Source organism: Panthera uncia, assembly GCF_023721935.1.
Source record: "Panthera uncia isolate 11264 chromosome E2 unlocalized genomic scaffold, Puncia_PCG_1.0 HiC_scaffold_20, whole genome shotgun sequence".
Taxonomy (NCBI): Eukaryota; Metazoa; Chordata; class Mammalia; order Carnivora; family Felidae; genus Panthera; species Panthera uncia.
The window spans coordinates 13,058,512-13,081,122 of record NW_026057589.1 but is presented as its reverse complement, the minus strand read 5'-3'; the positions used below and the strand labels follow the sequence as shown (position 1 = coordinate 13,081,122).

General features: G+C 42.7%; 1 protein-coding gene across 5 annotated transcripts in view; it reads left to right on the top strand.

Moving 5' to 3' along the window:
- The window catches only part of LOC125916454 (ATP-dependent RNA helicase DDX19A), a 45,765-nt gene extending 24,253 nt beyond the window's left edge, over positions 1-21,512 (top strand). The window contains exons 1-12 of one of the 5 annotated variants that reach the window (XM_049622660.1): positions 2,069-2,087; positions 3,915-3,963; positions 6,753-6,803; positions 8,034-8,169; positions 10,530-10,622; positions 12,218-12,320; positions 12,916-13,030; positions 17,167-17,344; positions 17,722-17,959; positions 18,511-18,673; positions 19,159-19,350; positions 19,737-21,512. In XM_049622660.1, the coding sequence (XP_049478617.1) occupies positions 3,915-3,963; positions 6,753-6,803; positions 8,034-8,169; positions 10,530-10,622; positions 12,218-12,320; positions 12,916-13,030; positions 17,167-17,344; positions 17,722-17,959; positions 18,511-18,673; positions 19,159-19,350; positions 19,737-19,798 (1,380 nt within the window). In that variant the 5' untranslated portion in view covers positions 2,069-2,087 and the 3' untranslated portion in view covers positions 19,799-21,512. Of the gene's footprint in view, positions 1-2,068; positions 2,088-3,914; positions 3,964-6,752; positions 6,804-8,033; positions 8,170-8,466; positions 8,528-10,529; positions 10,623-12,217; positions 12,321-12,915; positions 13,031-17,166; positions 17,345-17,721; positions 17,960-18,510; positions 18,674-19,158; positions 19,351-19,736 lie in introns of those variants that run through there. The other 4 variants (XM_049622659.1, XM_049622663.1, XM_049622661.1 and 1 more) reach the window with 4 other exon arrangements.
- Positions 21,513-22,611: the final 1,099 nt, after the last annotated feature.

Genomic DNA, 22,611 nt, shown 5'->3' with positions numbered 1-22,611 from the left:
CAAAGTCACCCTCTGCTCAGCATGTACCAAAATTCCAGACTTACAGAAGGAAAGCAGATGTTTAACGTAAATCACATGTTTTTACAATTTAGGTATAGCAAACCCCTCAGCAGTTCTGGGAATGGTGGGAACCCTTCTGAAGTCCAGGTTCCCAGGGGCCAGTCAGGGGCCAACCTGGCAAGCTGGTTTTTCTAAGGATAGGAAACTGTTAACTGTGTTAATTGTTTTCTGCAGAGCATGTATCTCACATTTGGAATTGTGGCATTGGACTTCAGAAGAAGAATCAGGGCAAGCAATGAAACTCATTACAGGGGCACCTGGGTGGCTCTGTGGGTTGTGTGTCGGACTTTTGATTTTGGCTCAGGTCGTAGTCTCATGGTTCATGAGACTGAGTCCTGTGTCACGCTCTGTGCTGACAGTGTGGAGCCTGCTTGGGATTCTCTCTCTCCCTCTTTCTCTCTGCCCCTCCCTGCTCGCACTCTCCCTCTCCCTCTCAAAATAAATAAACATTAAAAAACAAAATAAAGTGTTAACAATAAATAAAACTGGCTATTATCCACAAAGAAATCAGAGTATTACAAAGGATGAGGTTCTGGCACCGTAGCATTCAAAATCCACCGCTTCACACAAGATCTTTTCTAAAAGATAGTTACTGAGAATTGTTTTCAAATCTTTTTTTTTTTTTTTTTAATGTTTATTATTTTGAGAGAGAGTGTGAGCAGTGTGTGGGGAGGGGGGCGCAGAGAGAGAGGGAGAGAGAATCCCAAGCAGGCTCCACACTTGGCACAGACCTCAGCCAAAATTGAGAGTCGGACGTTTAACCACCTGAGCCACCCAGGCACCCCTCAAATTTTTTTTTAAACCTGTGACTCTAATCTAGCTGTGATATTATGAATATTGTACATACAGACCTAAACATACTTGGCATCTGGTTTTAACCACTCTACTTCTCAGAAGGCTGATGTAAATAAATGTGTGAAAATATTGCTTCCTGATAGCTGGGGAAGACCCTCCTCCCCCACCCCCACCCCTTTTTTTTAAATTTCCATGTAGTCTTGTGTATCTTAGTTTAATAACTAATTCATAGTATTAGGTTATCATATGGCTGTGCTCTCAAGTGTACAGGTAGTAAATGGAAATGACAGAGACGAGGACAGAGAAAACACAAAGACAAAGATCTTATATTTACACACAGGATTTTTGTTTGGTTTACGCTTAATGTGAGCAAAGGTGTGTCTTCAGAGTCTTCCTTGCATACAAAAATGGGTTTGGAGGGGAAAGAGAGGTATGTCAGGGAGTTTAGTTTGGATGCAATTTTAGGAGCCCTGATAAAAGATTCTGAGAGTTTGAATTAGTAGAAAGGACCTGATGCCAGTTCATTTGTTACTGTCATCTCTTCCAACACAAATGGCTTCCTTTGCTGCCTCTTTTGGTTGTATGACCAGTTTAATATCTTTCTTTGTCTTCCCCTGATCAGCCAAAACCAAAAAACCAAAGGCAACCCTAAGAATCTTTTGGAGACATAATTTGACCCTTTTGCGATTAGAATTGTCATAGAGGTAGATCTTGAAGCCTTTCTGAAGTGTCTTTGAGTGCCAGAGAGTTCACCCCTCCACAGATCAGGGACTCTGGGATTGATGGAAGGTTGGCCACCCTTCAGGAGCTACTTTTTTTTTTTTTTTTTTTAACACTTTTTTATATATTTTTGAGAGCCACGGTGCCAGTGGGGGAAGGGCAGAGAGAGAGGGAGACACAGAATCTGAAGCAGGCTCCAGGCTCCGAGCTGTCAGAATCCCACGCAGGGCCTGAACCTATGAACTGAGAGATCATGACCTGAGCTGAAGTCAGATGCTTAATCAACTGAGCCACCCAGGAACTACTGTTAATTTGGAAAGGGAAGGGATGCTTCTATCATAACTGAAAGCCTCTGTCCGGGGTCAGGGACGCTGCCTTCTGTTGGATGCATGATTAATAATTGGAAGGTTCCTTGCTGAAGATGAATTCAGACTGAAGGAGAATGGGAGTCAATTGGCCTGCCTCTTTCCCATGATGGAGTTACCTCTCAAGACAGGAATACTAGTCTGCAGGTAGTTTTACCCTTGAATGCAGCTGAATAAATCCTGACAAATTCATAGATCTGACTATCCCCTAAGCATGTCATCTTTTGTTACCACATCTCTTTGTCAAATTATAGTACATTAGATTTGGTTATTGTTTTCTTTGTCATCAGTCAGGCTTTGAGACCACTCTAATCAACTTGGTTGGATTGGGGACTCTGGACTGTTTTATTTGTGTTTTTCAGCCCACCCCAAGAGTAGTCTTCTTCTGTGAATCCCTATGTATTCAGCCTAAAAATGAGGTTAATCAGTGGATAAGTTCTAGTATGAAATACCTTCTGTTAGGTACCAACATTCCTCTTAGCCTTCAGGGAAAGGGTGTCCACCTCCAGTAGTATGTTGGTCTGATTTTTCTCTGGACGACCTGGTTTCTAAAGAGATCAGATAAATATTCCTACAGTGTGAGGGTGGACTTCCAAAGACCATGAGCAGGGTCAGTTGAGGGGAGGGAGAATGGTGGAAGAAATGGTTCTCAATGCCCTCAGGAAACACTGGTGGTCATTATAAGGATAATGAATGGTTGCATCAGTTCAGGGATCTTCTTGGGGACAGGGCTCGGGGTCTAGGGCTTGATTTGGGGTACTCCTTAGAACCTGACAACACACCTTTATAATACCACTTCTGTGTCACACCCTTACTCTTACCAACACTTTGAACGTGGGAAAATAATTCCCATGAGATTGGAGACTTCGTTATGAATGTATAAATTACTGTTCTGCTTGCACTTTAATCTGCAACTTATAAGCAAGTTTGCATTGACCAGGACTAGTGGCCAAAATCAATAAAAAACCTGTGTTCAAGTTTCTGATAAATTAAAAAAAATTTTTTTTAACGTTTATTCACTTTTTGAGAGACAGAGAGTATGAGCAGGACAGAGGCAGAGAGAGAGGGAGACGCAGAATCCGAAGCAGGCTCCAGGCTCTGAGCTGTCAGCACAGAGCCGAACAACGTGGTGTTTGAACTCACAAACCGTGAGATCATGACCTGAGCCTAAGTCCGACACTTAACCGACTGAGCCACCCAGACGCCTCCTGAAATATTTTAAATCAGGAACATGAGTTTGTTCTTTGATCATAATAAATAACTTTTTTTACCTAACTTATAGTGGAGGTGGTTGATAAGAAAGAAGGCTGTAATTTATTTGCTTAGTGTTGCATGAATACAGTGTGGGTTTCGTGACTAACAACAAAGTTGAAATACTTAGATGATACTTTTTTTTTTTTAAAGTTTATGTATTTTTGAAAGAGAGAGGACAGAGCTCAGGGGAGGACACAGAGAGAGGGAAAGATAGAATCCCAAGCAGGCCCCACACTGTCAGCGCGGACCCCAATGTGGGGCTTGAACTCACCTGGGGGATTATGATCTCAGCCGAAATCGAAATTGAGAGGCAGACACTTAACCAACTGAGCCACCCAGGCGCCCCTGGATAGTGTTGTTCTTCAGTGTATCTGCAAGGGAACTGTGTGTTTGCCATTGATAGGCTATCAAAGGCATTTAATGAAGGTTAGATGTTCTAGAAAGAGCATAAGTTGGAAGAAAATTAGAGGTTTGAGACTGTTGTCAAACTTTTCCCCCCAACTGCTATGTTTAGTCCACCCCACCCTCCTTTTTAAGGTTCTTGAAGTTGCCCGAAATGATGTCTTCACCCAAGCTTTTAGGACTCCTGCTTGAGCAGGATAACTCCCTGAGTAAAGGTGCTGAACTAGTTCTGCTGGACTTTCACTAGGGAACTTCTCTTGGCTAAGGGACTTCCTTTGGGTCCTCTGCTTAACTCTGTTTCCTTTTATTCCCATTCAGATGAGTAATTTGCAAATCAAGGAAGAAAAAGTCAAACCAGATACCAATGGTGAGTCACTTGTAACTATTAGCTCTTTCGCTTTGCAGTAGTAGCTGCAGTGTGAAAAGGAGTTTTCATATAGCATAGTATTTGGCGAGTGACGGTACGGTATTTGAGAGCCAGTAAATTCAGTTTCGTTACTGAAGAGGATACATTAGTTTTCCAGAGTTTATCTAGTCTCTAACTCCTGCCACTGTTCGCTTGATGTGTTTCTTTAAACTTTGTATTTAATTTTTGAAAAGTTAATCTGGGTTCAAAACTCAAAGTATTAAACAGGTGAAAGGCTTCCTTTCTGTTCTGGACTGTCATTTACCCAGTTCTCACTCTCTGTCTTTATTAGTTTGGTAGGCTGACATGCCAAGTATCACAAACTGAGTGGTTTAAACAACCGAAGTTTACTGTCTCCTAGTTCTTGAGGCCAGAAGTCGGAGACCAAGGTGTCAGCCTTCCTTCTGAAGGCTTTAGATCTTACATTCAAGTCTTTAATCCATTTTGAGTTAATTTTTGTGTATGGTTAAGATAGTGGTCCAGTTCTGTTCTTTTACATGCGGCTGTCCCGTTTTCCCAATACCATTTATTAAAGAGACTGTCCTTTCTCTGTTGTATATTCTTGAGTCCTTTGTCGTAAATTAATTGACCAAATATGTGTGGGTTTATTTCTGAGCTCTCTGTTCTGTTCCATCGATTTATGTGTCTCTTGTTAATGCAAGCACCATACTGTTTTAATTATACAGTTTTGTAATCTAGTTTGAAATCGGGGAGCATGATGCCTCCAGCTTTGTTTTTCTTTCTCACGATTGCTTTGGCTGTTCGGGGTCTTTTGTGGTTCTGTACAAATTTTAAAATTGTTCTATTTCTGTGAAGAATGCTGTTGGGATTTTCACAGGAAGTGCATTGATTCGTGTTTTTGGTAATAATGGACATTTTAACAGTACTCTTCCAATCCGTGAGCGAGGAAAACCTTCCTATTTGTTTGTGTTTTCAGTTTCTTTCAGTAATGTCTTATGATGTTCAGTATACATGTCTTCTACCTCCTTGGTAAATTTATTCCTAGGTATTTAATTCTTTTTAATGCAGTTGTAAATAGGATTATTTTCTTAATTTCTCTTTCAGATAGTTCATTATCAGTGTACAGAAACACACCAGATTTTGTGCATTGATTTTGTATTCTGCAAAATCATTGACTAAATTCATTTATTAGTGCCAACAGTTTTTTGATGGCATCTTTCGGTTTTTTATATATATCATGTCTTCTGCAAATATTGACAGTTTTCTTCCTTTTTTTAAAAAATTTCTTTTTCAACGTTTTTTATTTATTTTTGGGACAGAGAGAGACAGAGCATGAACGGGGGAGGGGCAGAGAGAGAGGGAGACACAGAATCGGAAACAGGCTCCAGGCTCCGAGCCATCAGCCCAGAGCCTGACGCGGGGCTCGAACTCATGGACCGCGAGATCGTGACCTGGCTGAAGTCGGACGCTTAACCGACTGCGCCACCCAGGCGCCCCGACAGTTTTCTTCCTTTGAATCGGATGCCTTTTATTTATTTTTCTTATCCATCTACATTTAATATAATTGTTGACATGGTAGGTTTACTTAAGTAGTTTTACTATTTGGTTTGTTTGTCTCGTAGTTTCTCTTCCTTTCTTTTGCTGCCTTCTTTTAGGCTAATTGAATATCTTAGAATTCCACTTTAATTGATCTATTGGCATTTTAGCTATACTCTTTGCATTATTTTATTAGTGTTTTAAAGTTTTCTTCATTTAAATTTTGCATATTTATTTGATTTTATTAATTTTATTTCTTGGTGAAGTATTTCATCATTTTAGTTGCTGTTATAAATGGGAACTTTTCAATTATATGTCTGTATTTATGAAAACTGATTTCTGTTTATTTTGTACCTAGTTTTTTTGTTTTTTGCTAAGATATGTTATTTTGTAAGGGTTTTTTTTGTTTTTTGTTTTGTTTTGAGAGAGAGAGAACACGAGTGAGGGAGAGGGACAGAGGGAGAGAGAGGGAGAGGGGGAGAGAGGGAGAGGGAAGGAGGGAGGGAGGGAGAGAAAGAGAGAATGAGAATCCCAAGCAGTCTCCATGCTGAGCAGGGCTCAATTCCACAACCCTGGGATCATGACCCGAGCCAAAAATCAAGAGTTGGATGCTTAACAGACTGAGCCACCCAGGCGCCCCTATAATCGTTTTTAAGTTGATACTTAATCCTGCAGGTTTACAATCCTGTAATCCACCAAAAGTGAACATTTTACCTCTTGCTTTTATTTATTTTATTTTTTTTAATTTTTAACATTTATTTATTTATGAGAGACAGAGAGAGACAGAGCATGAGCAGGGGAGGGGCAGAGAGAGAGGGAGACACCGAATCCAAAGCAGGCTCCAGGCTCTGAGCTGTCAGCACAGAGCCTGATGTGGGGCTCAAACTCACAAACCGCGAGTTCATGACCTGAGCTGAAGCCGGACACTCAACCGACTGAGCCACCCGGGCACCCCTCTTGCTTTTAATTTTTAATACCTGTTTTCTTTCTTACATATGATTGTGTTTGCTAATATAATAGTATATTTTAAAATAGGATAAGCAAATCAGAGGTGACATATTCTGATCCACTGTGAAGTCAGCCAACATTCCTAGAAAGTTGAAATTTTCTTGTGTGCTTTCTTGGAATAAAAACCCATTAAACATAAAGAAATGCCAAATATTTACATTTTGATCACCTAACTAAGATTTAGTTTTCATGTTGTCACACCTTTTGGGTGGGTTTGAAATTTGCCTTTCTGTTTTCTTTTGTAGGTGTTATTAAAACCAGTGCCACTGCAGAGAAAACAGATGAAGAAGAGAAAGGTAATTTCTCTTTAAAACTTTGTAGCAAGAAATAGAATATGACCCAAGATTTGCCCTCCTGGAGCCAGAGGCACTGGATCAAGGAGATGAGGAGGAATTACCAAGGAGATTGAGAAGAAGCAGTCAGTGAGGTAGAAGGAGAATGAAAGAGTGGTATCCATTTTTTTTTTTTTTTTAATTTATTTTGAGAGAGAGAGAGCAAGTGAGGGAGGGGCAGAGAGAGAGAGAGAATCCCAAGCAGGCTCCGCACTGTCAGCGCAGAGCCTGATGCGGAGCTCAGTCTCATGGACCATGAGATCATGACTTGAGCTGAAGCCAGGAATCGGACCGTTAACCGGCTGAGCCACCCAGGTGCCCTCAAGAGAGTGGTATCCAGAAACCAGAAGAAGGAAGTATTTCAGAAGTAGGTAGTTAAATATAAGTAATAACTTGATTAAGAAGATATAAATATTGGGGCCCCCTGGGTGGCTCAGTTGGTTAAGGGTACAACTTCTGCTCAGATCATGATCTTGTGATTTGTAAGTTAGAGCCCAGCGCCGGGCTCTGTGCTAACAGCCTGGGGCCTGCTTCGGATTCTGTGTCTCCCTCTCTCTTTGCCCCTCCCCCAGTCCCTTTCTCACTCTCGCTCTCAAAAATGAATAAACATTAAAAAAAAAATGTTAAAACGTGTTCACATGCTGGTGGGAATGTTCCAGTGGAACAGGAAACTGATGACGCAAAACAGAGTCAGCATCAGGAGAAATATCCTTGTGGGCAAGAGGGGCTGGGACCTGTCGCACCAGTGGAGGGGTTAGCCTTAGGAGCACAGGCTGTTCATCCCAGGTTACCAAAGGGAATGTAGAGAACATGGGCACACATGCAGGTGGATGTATAGGAGTGTCACGACAGTATGGGGAAGTGTTTCTGATCACCGGTACTTTTCTGTGAAGGAAGACGAGAGGTCATCAGGTGAGGATGTGAGGGATTAGAAGTTTGAGAAGAGAGGAGGAGGTAGAAGTGGAGGTCTGAGAAGAGTGAATGAGTGGAGAATAGAAGCATGAAGACGAATAGGGCAGCTCAGCCCTTTCGGGTTTCCCAGTCACCGTTCTAAAGGGAGACCCGTGGGAGTGACTGTTGTTCTCCAGCCAAGCCTGGCCGCCTGGGTGCTGGTGCAGAGATGGGGAGAGAGATTTCACGAGGGTGAGTTTGCCAAACGAGCATGAAGACTATCTGCTGGTTTCTTCCGGACAGAGGACAGAGCTGCCCAGTCTTTACTCAACAAGCTGATCAGAAGCAACCTTGTCGATAACACGAACCAAGTGGAAGTCCTCCAGCGGGACCCAAATTCCCCGCTCTACTCTGTGAAGTCCTTTGAGGAGCTTCGGCTGTGAGTATTTGTTCTTTGAACAGCTGCTCCTTGTCAGGCCCTCCTTTGTAAAACTTAGCATTTCCGAGATCTTTGGGATATTTTACTTTTTACTTTTATTTTTAAGAATCTTAATGTATTTGCTTCTTTGATAATTCACATGACTCAAAAGTCAGAAAGTATGAAACAGTTTACAGTGATGGTTTCCCTCCCACCCTTGTCTCTTGGCTACCCAGTTCTCCTCCTCTTGGGAGGGATTTTTTAATGCCACAGATTTATTCATCATAGCTGAAAGTCTTTTTTCTTTTATGCTCTTAGAACTTTCAATAAAATATTGGCTGACAGGTGATTTCTGGATGTCAGGAACATTTCTTATTAGGTAAGCCCTTTTGTTAGACTATAGGGTTTACGGTTAAGAACAGTTTATCTGCTTTTATATAATCAATCAAAAGAGCCTTTGCAGGATTTCCAGTACCTACAGTGGAAAGCAGTCTTCAGTATTCCAGAATGCAAAACAAAAACCAATCCAGAACCCAGAATTAAGCTGTAAGGGAGCATATTCATGTCATTGTGCTAAGAATGACTTCTAATATCGCTTTGTTTTAAAAGCAGAATTATGGAAGGTCATACCAATTTTTTTGTTTACTTCAATATATTAGTAAAGAAATGTTTATGAATCATTGGTTTATGTACCTGGTACTGTGCTGGGTGTTATGAGTAACACAAGACATAACCACCGTTCTTGCTGCCTGCCAGGACCTGAATCATAGACAGAAAGCAGCTGGTGAATAAGAAAGTGGTGGAATTACCTTTATCAGCAAAATCTTTAATATGCCCACCGTGGGCCAATAGGGGCCACATTCCTGCCAACTGTTACCACTGCTTTAGCATAAGAGACACTTAAAATATAAGAGCTAACTTAAACCAAATCAAGTCATTAATGAAGTAACAGTTAAGAACAAGTTTTTTAAAGCGTTGTTGTTGTTTTTTAGTGTTTTCAGGAAATTATTCTTTTCTTTCTGTATTTCTCCCATCGGGGGCTTCATTCAGCAATTCTGCCATCTCTGCTTCTATTCATAAACTATATCAGGACGGCTAGATGTGCTCTTTTGTTTCCTGAAGTGACAGTTTTGCTTCCCCAAGTATAGATGGTTTTTAAACCCCCTTTCATTTAAAGGACTTGTGCTCTCAGTCTGACCAGTGAGGAATTGTCCTCTCTGAAAAATCAAGCTCTCTCTGATTTAGTAGTTGTTGGCTAGAAGAAACAAAGAATAAAACCTAAGTTGCCTAATATAATATACTTGTTTTGTACTTAAACATTTTGAATTAATCTGCAAAATAAAAGGAAAATAATGAACCGCTGGAAGCTCTTGGATCGTTTGGATCTTCATTCAGTTGTGACTTTGTTTCCTTAGCAACCAAATCACAATCTGCTGAGCTTCATAGCCTTTTCTTCTAAACAGAAGACACCAAAGATTATGCTTTCACATGTCTTTGTGTCTGAGAACCAACATATGCCAGACGAATGTGCCTTTTAGAGAGCCTGTTAACTCCAGGGAAGGCTCAGAGAACAGAAGGCTTGACTTGGTTTGGCTCTTCCTTACAAATAGTGTGGTGGGATTTTTGTCGAACACCCTGTCAGTGGTAGAGGTAACAGAGAGGTTATTGCAAATGCAATGAAAAAGCAACTTTAATTTGTATTTGTTGTGTAGCTACTTATATAAGCTGGTGCTTTCCTATGCTTGATTTTGACTAAACATAATAACCAAATATGAGCATTCGTGAAGTTCAGTACCGGTGATTGAACACTCCTCTTTACCAGAAACTGGCTAAATCAATTCTCTTACCTCTCGATTGTCCTGAGTGTTTGTATAGCTGGCTTTGGAAGGACCATGGAATACAAAATGACTGTGGTTCATTTTAACATCTGCACCAAGAAATTAAACCTGAATCTTGTTTTCTAAAGGGACTTCTATATCTTAGTGATACAGTTAAGCAGTGTTTATTTTTAGGTACGCCTTTTATAATTCATTTTATGCAAATTATACAATTTATACAAATTAATAAATTCCACTCTTGCAGTATCCAGGGAACATTTGCCATCCAAGACCAATCATATTTGTGGGGGTCTGCTGAAAGCATGAATTTCTTCAAGAAAGAAAACTCGTCTGTATTCTATGAATTGTGTAATAGTTGTAGATTAAGACTGAGGAGAGAAGGATGATGGTTTGGTTTCATTTTAGATAATATTTTTTAAGGCCTAGGAAGATATGTCTGACAGAGATAGGAAGCGTTACTCTTTGCTAGATATAGGGAAAGAGATTTAGGCCTTTAAAACAATTTGAACTAGGAAACGATCCTTTCTCTCCCTGGCCTCCTAGGAAACCACAGCTTCTCCAGGGAGTCTATGCCATGGGCTTCAATCGACCATCCAAGATACAAGAGAATGCATTACCCATGATGCTTGCTGAGCCGTGAGTATGCAGATCCCAGTGCACCTCTTCAGAACTTGCTTTAACGTCCTATACCGATAACTTACTGTTCTTGAGAACAAGATGGGACATTTGGGACGGCATGTTTTCTTCAGGGAGACAGCTTGAGCAAGTACAGAGAGTCACATGGAATTTGGTACAGCTTCTGCCTTCCCCACTTAGCAGTAAAAACTAATGGGGGCACCTGGCTAGCTCAGTTGGTGGTGTGGGTTCAAACCCACATTGGTTTGTAGGGGTTACTTAAAAAATAAATAAAAATCTTTAAAATAAATGAAAAACAGGTAACGCTAATGTTATTCTGTGCATTTTTAAAAACGGGTTTTTTTAAAAATAGGAAGTTTTGGGGGCACCTGGGTGGCTCAGTTGGTTAAGCATCTGACTTCAGCTCAGGTCATGGTCTCGCAGTTCATGAGTTCAAGCCCTGTGTTGGGCTCTGTGCTGACAGCTCAGAGCCTGGAGCCTGTTTCGATTCTGTATCTCCCTCTTTCTCTGCCCCTCCCCTACTTGTGCTCTGTCTCTGTCTCTCAAAAGTGAATAAATGTTTAAAAAAAAATTTTTTTTTTTTAGTATGAAATTTTTGGAACTTGCAAAAAAAGGTGTCAAGAACATCTGTAACCCTATCTTGTCAAGAAATCTAGTTGACAGTAGAAGCCCCCATGCACCCCTCTGCATTCACATCCCCTTCCCCAACCCGAGTAATGTCATCCTGAAACAGGTCATCATTCTCTTACATTTCTTTATACTTTTACTACATATCTACACATTCCTAAGAATCTAAGAGTTGTTTACATATTTTAAACTGTAGATAATTGGTATCCTACTTTATGGAGCAACATTTCCCATTCAATTCTATTATTTTTCTTGCTTAATGACAAAAAATTCCACCTATTTCCATGACTGAGTTACAGGAAGTAAAATGTGAAAGTTCCCTCTAAAGCATCTGTCTGACTTGGTGTCTTGGATTTTCATAAAGAAGGGAAAAGGGGAGGGGCGCCTGGGTGGCCCAGTCGGATAAGCCTACAACTACAGCTCAGGTCATGATCCCACAGTTCGTGGGTTCAAGCCCTGCACTGGTCTCTGTGCTGACAGCCTGGAGTGTGCTTCGAATCTTCAGATTCTATGTCTCCTTCTCTCTCTGACTCTCCCCTGCTTATGATCACACTTTCTCAAAAATAAACATTATTAAAAAAAAAAAAGAAAAGAAAAGGAAACACACGGGGAGTCGAGTGCAGGAGACACATTACAGCTTGGCAGAAAATGTCTTCGGGGATTTTCCTTGGCACAGAATTTACTCTGCAGTGTTAATTTCCATGCGGCCCCTGGGGTACAAAACTAGGGCACCCTGGCTGTGCTGGAGTCTAGAGTGAGGATTCTTGGTGTAAACCCATCTAAAAGAATCATTTTTTCCCTTAATATTTAAGCAGTTTTTTAACATCATATAAAAAATTTATCATTGTCCTCAATGCAGAAAACTTGGATTAAAGGAAGAATATTCTGTATTCCTACCATCCAGAAAGAACATTCTGATACTTTATTGTGTTTAACCAATATTATTTTCCTTTCTGTTCCTGATTCAGCCCACAGAACCTGATTGCTCAGTCTCAGTCAGGTACTGGTAAAACAGCCGCCTTCGTCCTGGCCATGCTCAGCCGAGTGGAACCAGCAGAGAGATACCCCCAGGTGAGGGTTGGGGGATCCTGAGGGCCCTGGCTTGTCTGCCCTGGGAAGGACAGTGCTGTCTGGTGGGCGGTTAGTGAGGGCACCGCTTAAGGGATCTGAACGTTTCCTGGGCCTCAGACTGTGGATCTGGCAGAGCAGGTTCATGTACTAGGCCACTAGGTAGAGTTCATTCAGAAACAGCAGCTTTAAACAGTGGCTTCTGAAGGCATTCACCCAGCCAGGGCTCCCTGCTGAAGGCTTGGGTCTATAGCTGAAAAGTGGGCCTGGTTGGAAAGGATGTGGTTCCCTGCCCTTTTAGATGGTAGTAAGATCAGGCAGGGGTGACTGGGGGGCTCAGTCAGTTAACCATCAACTCCTGATTTTGGTTCGGGTCATGATCTCACAGTTCATGAGATCGAGGCCCGAGCTGGGCTCTGTGCTGACAGCATGGAGTTGGCTTGGGATTCTCTCTCTCTCTCTCTCTCTCTCTCTCTCTCTCATAGATAAAACATTTTTTAAAAAGTGATAATAATATAAGCATATTTATTGCATTAGCGCCTGTTGTCTTTTACTAAAAGACTCTCCTAAACTCAACCTTTATGATTTCCTTGTTCAGTGTTTGTGCCTCTCCCCAACATATGAGTTGGCACTTCAAACGGGAAAAGTGATTGAGCAGATGGGCAAATTTCATCCGGAACTAAAGCTTGCTTATGCTGTTCGAGGCAATAAATGTGAGTATAAAGGGGTGAAACCTAAGCAGTGAGCAGGATAGGGTAGTTGGGTGTTTGAATTTTGAAGATGTGATGATGACATTAAATTTTCTGGTTCAATTGACCTTAGGGCCCACTGCATTGCTTTCAGCAAATCTGTTTTAAACTTGTTATTTAACAGTCCTTTCTACTCTTAAAAGATTTAGAGTTGTTAAAAAAAATCTTTGTATGGGTCATGGACTTCTTAAAGTCTGTCGTTCTTCACTGAGATAGCAGGGTTTTGAATTCAGCATCCAAAGTTCTGGAAGCTGCTTATTAACAAGGGATTAGTAGGTCTAGGATGGCAGGTTGGGGTCATATCCCTTTGTTTCAAAACAAGCCCAGCTTTAGTAAGAGTAAACTAGGAGCAGATAAGACCAGGTAACTTGGTCTTATCAAAACCACAAATCCTTCCACCAATTATTTCTCCCATGTGTTCTATGGTATGTAGTGTAGAGAGTATGGACTAAAATGGTGAGGAGGGGCAGGTAGAACATGGTCGTTAGGAAGTTATCAGAGTAGGGAGCATCTAGTTGGCTCACTTGGTTCAGTGTCCGACTCTTGGTATCACTCAGGGTCTTGATCTCAGGGTCATGAGTTCAAGCTCCACATTAGGCTCCACGCTGGGCATGACGCCTACTTAAAAAGGAAGTTAACAGAGTATATAAAACTGTAATTCAGTAAGAAAAAAGTAGGCAGTCTAATAGGAAAATGGACAGAAGAGGCCCAGTTGAACAGACACTGCACAAAAGAAGGGAATTCAGACGGCCAGTAAATATGAGATGATAAGCCTCGTTTGTCATCAGGGAAATGTAAACCTAAAACCACTGTGTGCTTCACAGATGGGCAAAAATGAAGTCTGACAATGCCAAGTGTTGATGCAGACGAACAAGAACTGGCATGCGCTGGACACCTGGGTGGCTCAGTTGGTTGAGCGTCCAGCTATTGATTTCAGCTCAGGTCATGATCTCACGGCTTGTGGGATTGAGCCCTGTGCTGGGCTCCGCACTAACAGTGAGGAGCCTGCTTGGGATTCTCTCTCTCTCCCCCTCCTCCACTTGAGAGCTCACTAATGCTCTTTCTCTCTCTCTCAAAATAAATTTAAAAAACCACAAAAACCAAACTAGAATGCCCATACACTTCTGGTGGGGAGTTTACATTGATTGGTACAGTTACTTTCTGGAAGCAGTTTGGCATTACTTAGAAAAACTAAAAACAGGGGCACCTGGGTGGCTCAGTCAGTTGAGCATCCGACTTCGGCTCATGATCTTGCCGTTCGTGAGTTCAAGCCCCTGTGCTGACAGCTCAGAGCCTGGAGCCTGCTTCAGATTCTGTGTCTCCCTCTCTCTCTGCCCCTTCCCCACTCATACTCTGTCTCTCTCTGTCTCTCAAAAATGAATAAATGCTTAAAAAAAACTTTTTTTTTAAAAGAAAAACTAAAGACAGACATTCCTTTGACCCAGCAGTTTGTAAGTGCCTGGAACAGTGGTTCTCAAACTTGTTGGTTTCTTATACTCTTAAACATTACTGAGGATCCCAAAGCATTTTTGTTTATACAGGTTTTATCTTTCTATATTTGCCATAGTAGAAGCTAAAATGGAGAAATTTCTTTTTTTTTTTTTTTTTTTTTGAGAAATTTTTTAAAATACTTTCTTTAGAAAAAAATTTAGAAAATCTGGCCTTTCAGATAATTTTAGATACTCTTTTATGGATGTGACACCAAAACTTAACAAGTGGTAATTACTTAAGAGTTAGTTCCAATGTGGAATCTGAAATCATACTACTGAATTTTTCATACTGTTACATTAAAATGCCTTGGCCATTAGGGGGCACTTGGGTGGCTCAGTTGCTTAAGCGTCTGATTGCGACTTAGGTCATGATCTCGCAGTTCATGGGTTCGAGCCCTGCATCGGGCTCTGTGCTGACAGTTCAGAGCCTGGAGTCTGCTTCAGATTCTGTGTCTGCCTCTCTGTCTGACTACCCCACTTGAATTCTGTCTCTCTTTCTCAAAAATAAATAAACATTAGAAAAATTGAAAAAAAATACCTGGGTAACACTGATCTTCCAAATGTTGAGACATTTTGTTATACAGACTTTAAATTACCTGCACTAATATTACTACCAAATTCATCAGAGGAATTTATGCACATCAAGAAACTCAAACTTAGTGGCGCATACAAGTGTTCCAAAACTCTAATAATCATTTTCTCTTGAAAGCTTAAATGTTACTGTGGCAGCAGATACAGTGGATTGTTTTCATTGAAGAGACAGACTCTGTTCATCTTCCAGAAAGTGTATATCAAATTCCCAACTTCATTTTTTCTAGTTTGTCAGTTAACAGAGAGAAATGGCTAGTTCAGCTCACCACATAATCACAAAAGACCTTTTCCTGGAGAAAACCATCATGCTTCAACATGCAGCAAAACTACTTTATCCAAAAATTATTAGGTTGATTATTTTTGTGTGTTTATTTGATGCTTCAAACTGGTGGGTACGTTGAAGTAAAGCATACCACAATATTGTGACAATGTACATCTTCTTTAGAGTGCTTTGTAGATAACATGGGACTTCATTGTGTGTGAAGGATTAATATATTAATTATATTTAATGTGTTATTTTTTAAAGGTTCAATTTGGACTCTCAGGCAATGGACATTGAGAACTACAATGTGTTTCAGTTAATTCAAAATTCTTCCAATGTATAATTAGATAATTGATAAATTTTCTTTTTTAAGTTTATTTATTTTGACAGAGAGAGAGAGAGATTGTGCTGGGAGGGTGGGGAGTAGCAGAGAGAGAGACTCCCAACCAAGCTCTGTACTGTCAGTGCAGAACCGTACATGGGTTCAATGTCATGAATCATGAGATTATGACCTGAGCCGAAATAAAGAGTTGGACGCTTAACTGACTGAGCCACTCAGGCTCACCAATTGATGCATCTCTAATGAAAGTCCTTTCTCAAGTTGTAAATTTTGTTTTTTTTTTTACTTTTTTTTTTTTTTTTTTTAAAGTAGGCTTCACACCCAGTGCGGAGCCCAGTATGGGTCTTGAACTCATGACCCCGAGATCAAGACCTGAGCTGAGATCAAGAGTCAGATGCTTAACTGACTAAGCCACCCAGGCACCCCTAAATTTTACTTTTAAAATAGTTAACACATTCGCATGTGTTAAACTGAAAGGATATGTGGTTGAAACTTTGTCTCATCCCCCCCAACCACCTAGTTCTCCTTCCTAAATTTAGGCACTCAGTACTAACTAGTTTCTCATGTGGCACACCAGAGATGTGGCTGCAGGCACATAGTGTGTATGTAAGTGTGTGTGTATAAATATGTACTCACGCACATGTACATTTATTACATGTATTCTTTTTTGCCTCTTGTGTTATACAAACTGCTCTGTAACTTTTTTTCACATTTAATAATGTATTTTGGAGATTGTTCCCTATCAGTTCCTAAGCAGTTTTATACTTGGATTGGCAACATCCATTGGGTGTATCATATTTTGCTTAATTAGTTACTTTTTGATGTGTGTATATCCTTGCATATATGTTATTTCACACGTTAATACACATACAGGATTAATTCCTAATAGTGGAAATACTGGTCACAGGCTCTGCATTAGCAATTTTGACAGATGGTTGTACTGGTTTCAACTTCCACCAGCTATAATTTGAAAGTAATATGTTTTTTGAGTCAGAGAATTTGTACTTAGGAAAACTGTCTACATGTCAGAATGTCTCATGAAACAAAAAGTCATTGGGCCAGGATCCTGGTAGTCACAACCACCAATTTAAGAGAAAATCTGTGACCATGAGTGAATGCGTGATATGAAATGTTGAGGGGAGTGAGGGGGACAACGCTGAATCACAGGAGGAAGTAGGAATGAGAAATGACACTGAGGGGTCACTGCATGGGATTTAATCCTGAGCACAATGCAGTTAGATAGGTGCCACTGTGCCTGCTTTACAGTAGAAGAACCCAAGACTTTTGGATAACAATCCTGTGTGTTTTGACATCTGGAATTAACTAGTTTTACTAACTCTGAAAGGATGGGCAAGGCTTTGATTTCCAAAGCTGGTTTTGCCATGGAAATACCCACGGAAAACATCTTGTCTCACAGTAGAAAGAGGTCAGAAGATCAGTGAACACATTGTCATTGGCACCCCTGGGACTGTTCTGGACTGGTGCGCCAAGCTCAAGTTCATCGACCCTAAGAAGATCAAGGTGTTTGTTCTGGATGAGGCTGACGTGATGATAGCTACTCAGGGCCACCAAGACCAGAGCATCCGCATCCAGAGGTAGGAACCCTTGAGCCAAGATGAACGCCTGTCTTCTGACTTGCAAGTAAAGATCTTCTCGTTCACTGTGTTTCCTCCTGCTGTATTTAACTCCTCTTCTTTCTCCATCTAGGTTATTTGCTTTTAGGACCTTCAGGAGCATTTGTTGGATGGGCCATTTGCTCGCCAGCGCTGATGACGGGTTGAGGAAGGAGACTTAGGGAATCTAACACCAGCCCCCTGCCTGTCCCATGGCTGCTCTTGCCTCCTCCCTGCTGTTCTCCTCCCTTTTGCCTCTTTCCCCGGCGTGTAGAGCATCCAAACCTGGGGTGGCTGTCTTCTGTTCCTCCCAGGGAAAGACTCGGGGTCATGCCACATACCTGGGTCTTCCCTTGCAGGATGCTGCCCAGGAACTGCCAGATGCTGCTTTTCTCTGCCACCTTTGAAGACTCTGTGTGGAAATTTGCCCAGAAAGTGGTCCCAGACCCAAACATTATCAAACTGAAGCGTGAGGAGGAGACGTTGGACACCATCAAGCAGTATTACGTCCTGTGCAATAACCGAGATGAGAAGTTCCAGGCCTTGTGTAACCTCTACGGGGCCATCACCATTGCTCAGGCCATGATCTTCTGCCACGTGAGTAGCAGTGGCAGCAGCAGGCCTGCCGGGGGAGGAGCTCCACTGGAGGGTGTGCCTGGCCCTCCCTTCAGCCAGCTCCACCTCAGTGCTGAGGAGGACTGGGTGTCCTCTGTGTGGCCAGAAAGGAAATGATGAAGCACGTCCACCTGCCCCAGGGCATATTGTCCTCAGACTATAATGAGTTATGAGGGAAAGACTGTGAAGCATTGAACTTTTCTTTGGTCCCACCTCTTAGACACACCTTGGGAAAAACTCCAGATAACATCCAATGAAATGATTATATAACATTAAGAATATAGACTATTTGAGAATGAAGATATTTGGCTCCTACCACACTCTTCCTAGCTGAACACTAAGATGATTTAAGTAATTCATCCAAAAAAATTCACATGGCTAAAATTGTCTTTGTAAAATCGGTAAGCCTACCCTGGTGGCTGAACTCAGCGGGCTTTCACGTATTTTAATGGAAACAAGCCACTTTTTTGCAGGTTTGTTTTTGTTTTTATTTTTACAGGTATCTCCATTTAAAACCATTCTTTTCACTCCAGACCCGCAAAACGGCTAGTTGGCTGGCAGCAGAGCTCTCCAAAGAAGGCCACCAGGTGGCTCTGCTGAGCGGCGAAATGATGGTGGAGCAGAGGGCTGCGGTGATCGAGCGCTTCCGAGAGGGCAAAGAGAAGGTGCTGGTGACCACCAACGTGTGTGCCCGCGGTGAGCAGAGAATGTGCCCGTTCGCCAGGCTCCGGATGGCGAGAGCAGTGCTCCCGCACGGGATGCTCAGATGGTTCGGGGAGTCCAGCTGGGGTTGGTGCTGACTTTGTTTTCTGGGAGAGGCTGGATTCCCCCAGCAGATGAGAACGTTCACAGAAGCCAGGAGTCCTGATGTGGTGGAAGGAAACAGGCAGTGACCGGTTTAGAGTGAACGGTGCCTGCTCTCCTGGGGGCCCCTAGTGAAGTTTCGGCCGCATCTCCAGATTCTTGTATCTAGCAGAGGCTCTTCTGGCGATGTCATAATTTTGTTAGCACCTGCCAGAGTTCTGTTTTTCCCTCTGGATTCTGCTGCGTGCCCCCGGTCCCCGGATCCCAGAGCTGGCCTGCCCCAGACTCTTCCTCCACCTGATGCTGGCGTGTGGCAGCCTCGCCTGGTGGGTGGTGGTTTTTGTTTCCCGTCCTGACTCCACCCCTCTTTCGTGCAGGTATTGATGTTGAACAGGTATCTGTCGTCATCAACTTTGACCTTCCCGTGGACAAGGATGGGAACCCGGACAACGAGACCTACCTGCACCGGATCGGGCGCACGGGCCGCTTTGGCAAGAGGGGCCTGGCAGTGAACATGGTCGACAGCAAGCACAGCATGAACATCCTGAACAGAATCCAGGAGCATTTTAGTGAGTGCCTGGGAGTGTCCCCTGCCAGGGCCCTTTCCTTAGAGGGGCAGGTTCTCCTGGGGCCTCCTCGAGAGGCCTTTGTCCTTGTCGCATTCCCCTCCTTTCCTACAATATGGAAGTTCTCGAAGAGCACACCTGGTGAGTTCAGGTCAGGAACTCGAACAACAGCGCCCCCTTGGCCAGGCTTGAAGGGCCTAGGGCTCTGTCCCGTGCTCAGGCACCAGGAGCCCGTGGGGTTTCAGGAAAGTTTGCTGTGGCCAGAGGCTTGGCATGGGGGCAGAAACCTGTCTGCCTCCTCCCTCCCTGCTGTGCTGTCCCTTCCCTAGGTGTGTGTTTTCATGATAGCCCCGTGTTGATGTCTCTGTGAATTCTCTTTTTCTCCCCAGATAAGAAAATAGAAAGATTGGACACAGATGATTTGGATGAGATTGAGAAAATAGCCAACTGAGAAGCTCCGTCAGTCACCAGTGCCCACCCCTGGTGCTCCCCCCGCACGGGAGACTGGTGCTTTCACGGCACAGGCCTCGACAGTCGCCACAAAGAAGAGGAGGCAGAGGAGAGAGAAACTACCTACCTCATTTTAAATTACGTTTGGACTAGACAAAAATTGTGCAAATGATTGGGGAAGGTAGAAGGAAAATTTTACATTTTGGAAAATTTAGTCCTCCCCCCACCTCTGCCCTTTTAAGCTATGATTTTCCCCATCTTTATAATAATCTGGTTGCTGTTGGTAATGGCTGAGCCTAGGATCCCCTGCTTGTTTTGTTGTGGGGTGTTAGGACCCATTTCCAGTCTCTGAAGAAATGGTCGATGTAGGTGCAGGAGAGGCTCAGCAGCACAGGCATGGGAGCCCCACTGCATGGATGGAGTGTGGGGAGCAGCAGCGGGGAGACCTGGGAGCGCTCTCCCTTCTCTGTCCCTGACCGGAGACCTGCCACCAATGTCTCCCGCCCTTGAGGCCATCTTCCTTCTCCTAAATCCAGAGATGTTCTGGCTGACCCCTTTTACCCTGTTCTCAGTACCAGAGGATGTCCCTGCTTCTCTCTGGGTGAGCACATTGTAAACCTCCGATTTGGAGAGAGACATGGAAATCAGCGAATCTTCAGAGGACTTGGTCTGGCAAGGGTAGACGAATCCTGTGAGAATCTGGGACTTCCCTTTCCTGTGGTTGCTGTGTCTGCTCAGGCACTGGGAGTCAGTCATGGCAGCCAGGGGAGACCAGGTGCGTTTCTGACACGCACCTGGCCAAGTGACTTGATTCTTATCGGTTGGTGTCACACCGTGCCTGGAGATGAGCAGTAGAATTTGGAAAGGCAGTTATGACCAAGTTAAAACTCTGCTCTTTCTTTATCCATAATACTGGACTTATTGGTTACTTTAATTCATACATCACCTATATGAATAAGGACATAGAAATTCAAGTTATACCCATCATTATGTTAAGAAATTTTAAAGTAATTATGAAAGGCTTTACTAATCATGATTTGTTTTTATTTGTATTTTTCTGCTTATTAGACTAATATATGCTCATTAAAAAAGGTGTGTGTGTGTGTGTGTGTGTGTGTGTGTGTGTGTATACACACATATATAAAGTACTCTCTGTCTCCACCTCCCTGGGACAACCATTGCTAGCATTTTGGTGAACATTTGATATATTTCCTTCTGTTCGCATATCCACTTTAAAAAAAAATTTCTTTTTAACGTTTATTTATTTTTGAGAGAGCATGAGCAGGAGAGGGGCAAAGAGAAAGGAAGACACAGAATCCAAAGCAGGCTCCAGGCTCTGAACTGTCAGCAGAGATCCCATTGCAGGGCTTGAACCCACGAACCGTGAGATCATGACCTGGGCCAAAGTCAGACACTTAACCGATTGAACCACTCAGGCGCCCCGTTTTTTGTTTTTTTTGTTTTTTGTTTTTTGTTTTTAATGTTTATTTAAAAGAGAGTCTGAGTGCAAGTGAGGGGGGGTGGGTGCAGAGAGAAAGAATCCCAAGCAGGCTCTGTGCTATGCGGGGCTCGGTCCCACGAGCCATAAGATCATGACCTCAGCCAAAATCAAGAGTCGGACGCTTAACCAACTGAGCCACCCAGGCGCCACATATCCACTTCTCTTGTATGAAAATGTGAACATTCTATTCAGGCTCTTGTGCAACCTTCCACTTCACTTACCGGTATGTTGGACATGTGACACGTGCAGCACGCAGATCTACGTCTCTTTGGATGATGGCGTCATTGAGCATTAGCTGCCCCAGCATTTATTTCATGGCTTCTCTAGTGACAGGCATGGCAAGGTTCCACTGTATTGTGCTGCCCACGGTGCCACAGTGCCCAGCCTCGCTCACCTCTGCCCTGTGAAAGTCGCTGGAGGATCTATTCCTGGAAGTACAGTTGCTGGGTCAGAGAGTGGGGACATTTAAAACTTTAATACCTTCCCGATGTCCCCTGCCGAAAAGTTTTTACCAACTTACATTGTTGCAGTGATCTAAAAACACCTCTGTGTTCTTACCTGCTTGCCAATCCTCTATATTCTCAATTTTTACAAATTTGCCAGTCCGGATAGCAAAAAGAAATTACATCATTGTTTTTTGTTGTTTTGTATTTAGTGAGGATTGGCAAGTGTTCAGTTTCCTGGGTATTTGTCTTTTGTCTTTTGGGGTTGCCCGCTCTTGCCTCATCGTTTTACTATCGGATTGTCAAATCCTTAATGATTTTAAGCCACCCGCTATTTTAAGGAAATTAGACTTCGGTGAATGTTTTCTTAGTTTGTCTTTACAAACTCGGTTTGTTTTCTAATATTGCATGAAAGTTTAATGTTCCTCAGATTTCATTTTTAAGAAACCTGGATTTCTTGTCATGGCTAGGAGAGCTTTCCTTATCCCAGGAACATAAATCCCAATTTATCCTGTACTCCTCCCAGTATTATTATTTACTCATGTTTCCTGTAGTGGCAGTAAATTTTCTAAGTTCTTGTAGGTCTTTAAATGTTTTCCCCTGCTTGCTGCCAAGTGATTATGGTTGCCTTAAGAGCAGTTGGGTGGCACAGCTATGGATATGGGCTGTGGGTATGGGTGTCCTCGCCACTGAGGGGTTCAGAATACAGAGGGTCCATTAGGAGTGGATGTAAGTGAATGAAAGGCTCGATGTCCGTGCAGGTGTCGCCAGGCGCAGGCACAGAGTGCCTGCAAGTGTGTGAGAGGCGGGTGCAAGCTGGGGTTCAGAAGAGAAATGTGGGTGAGAAGGGGAGCAAGATTCCAGAGAGGT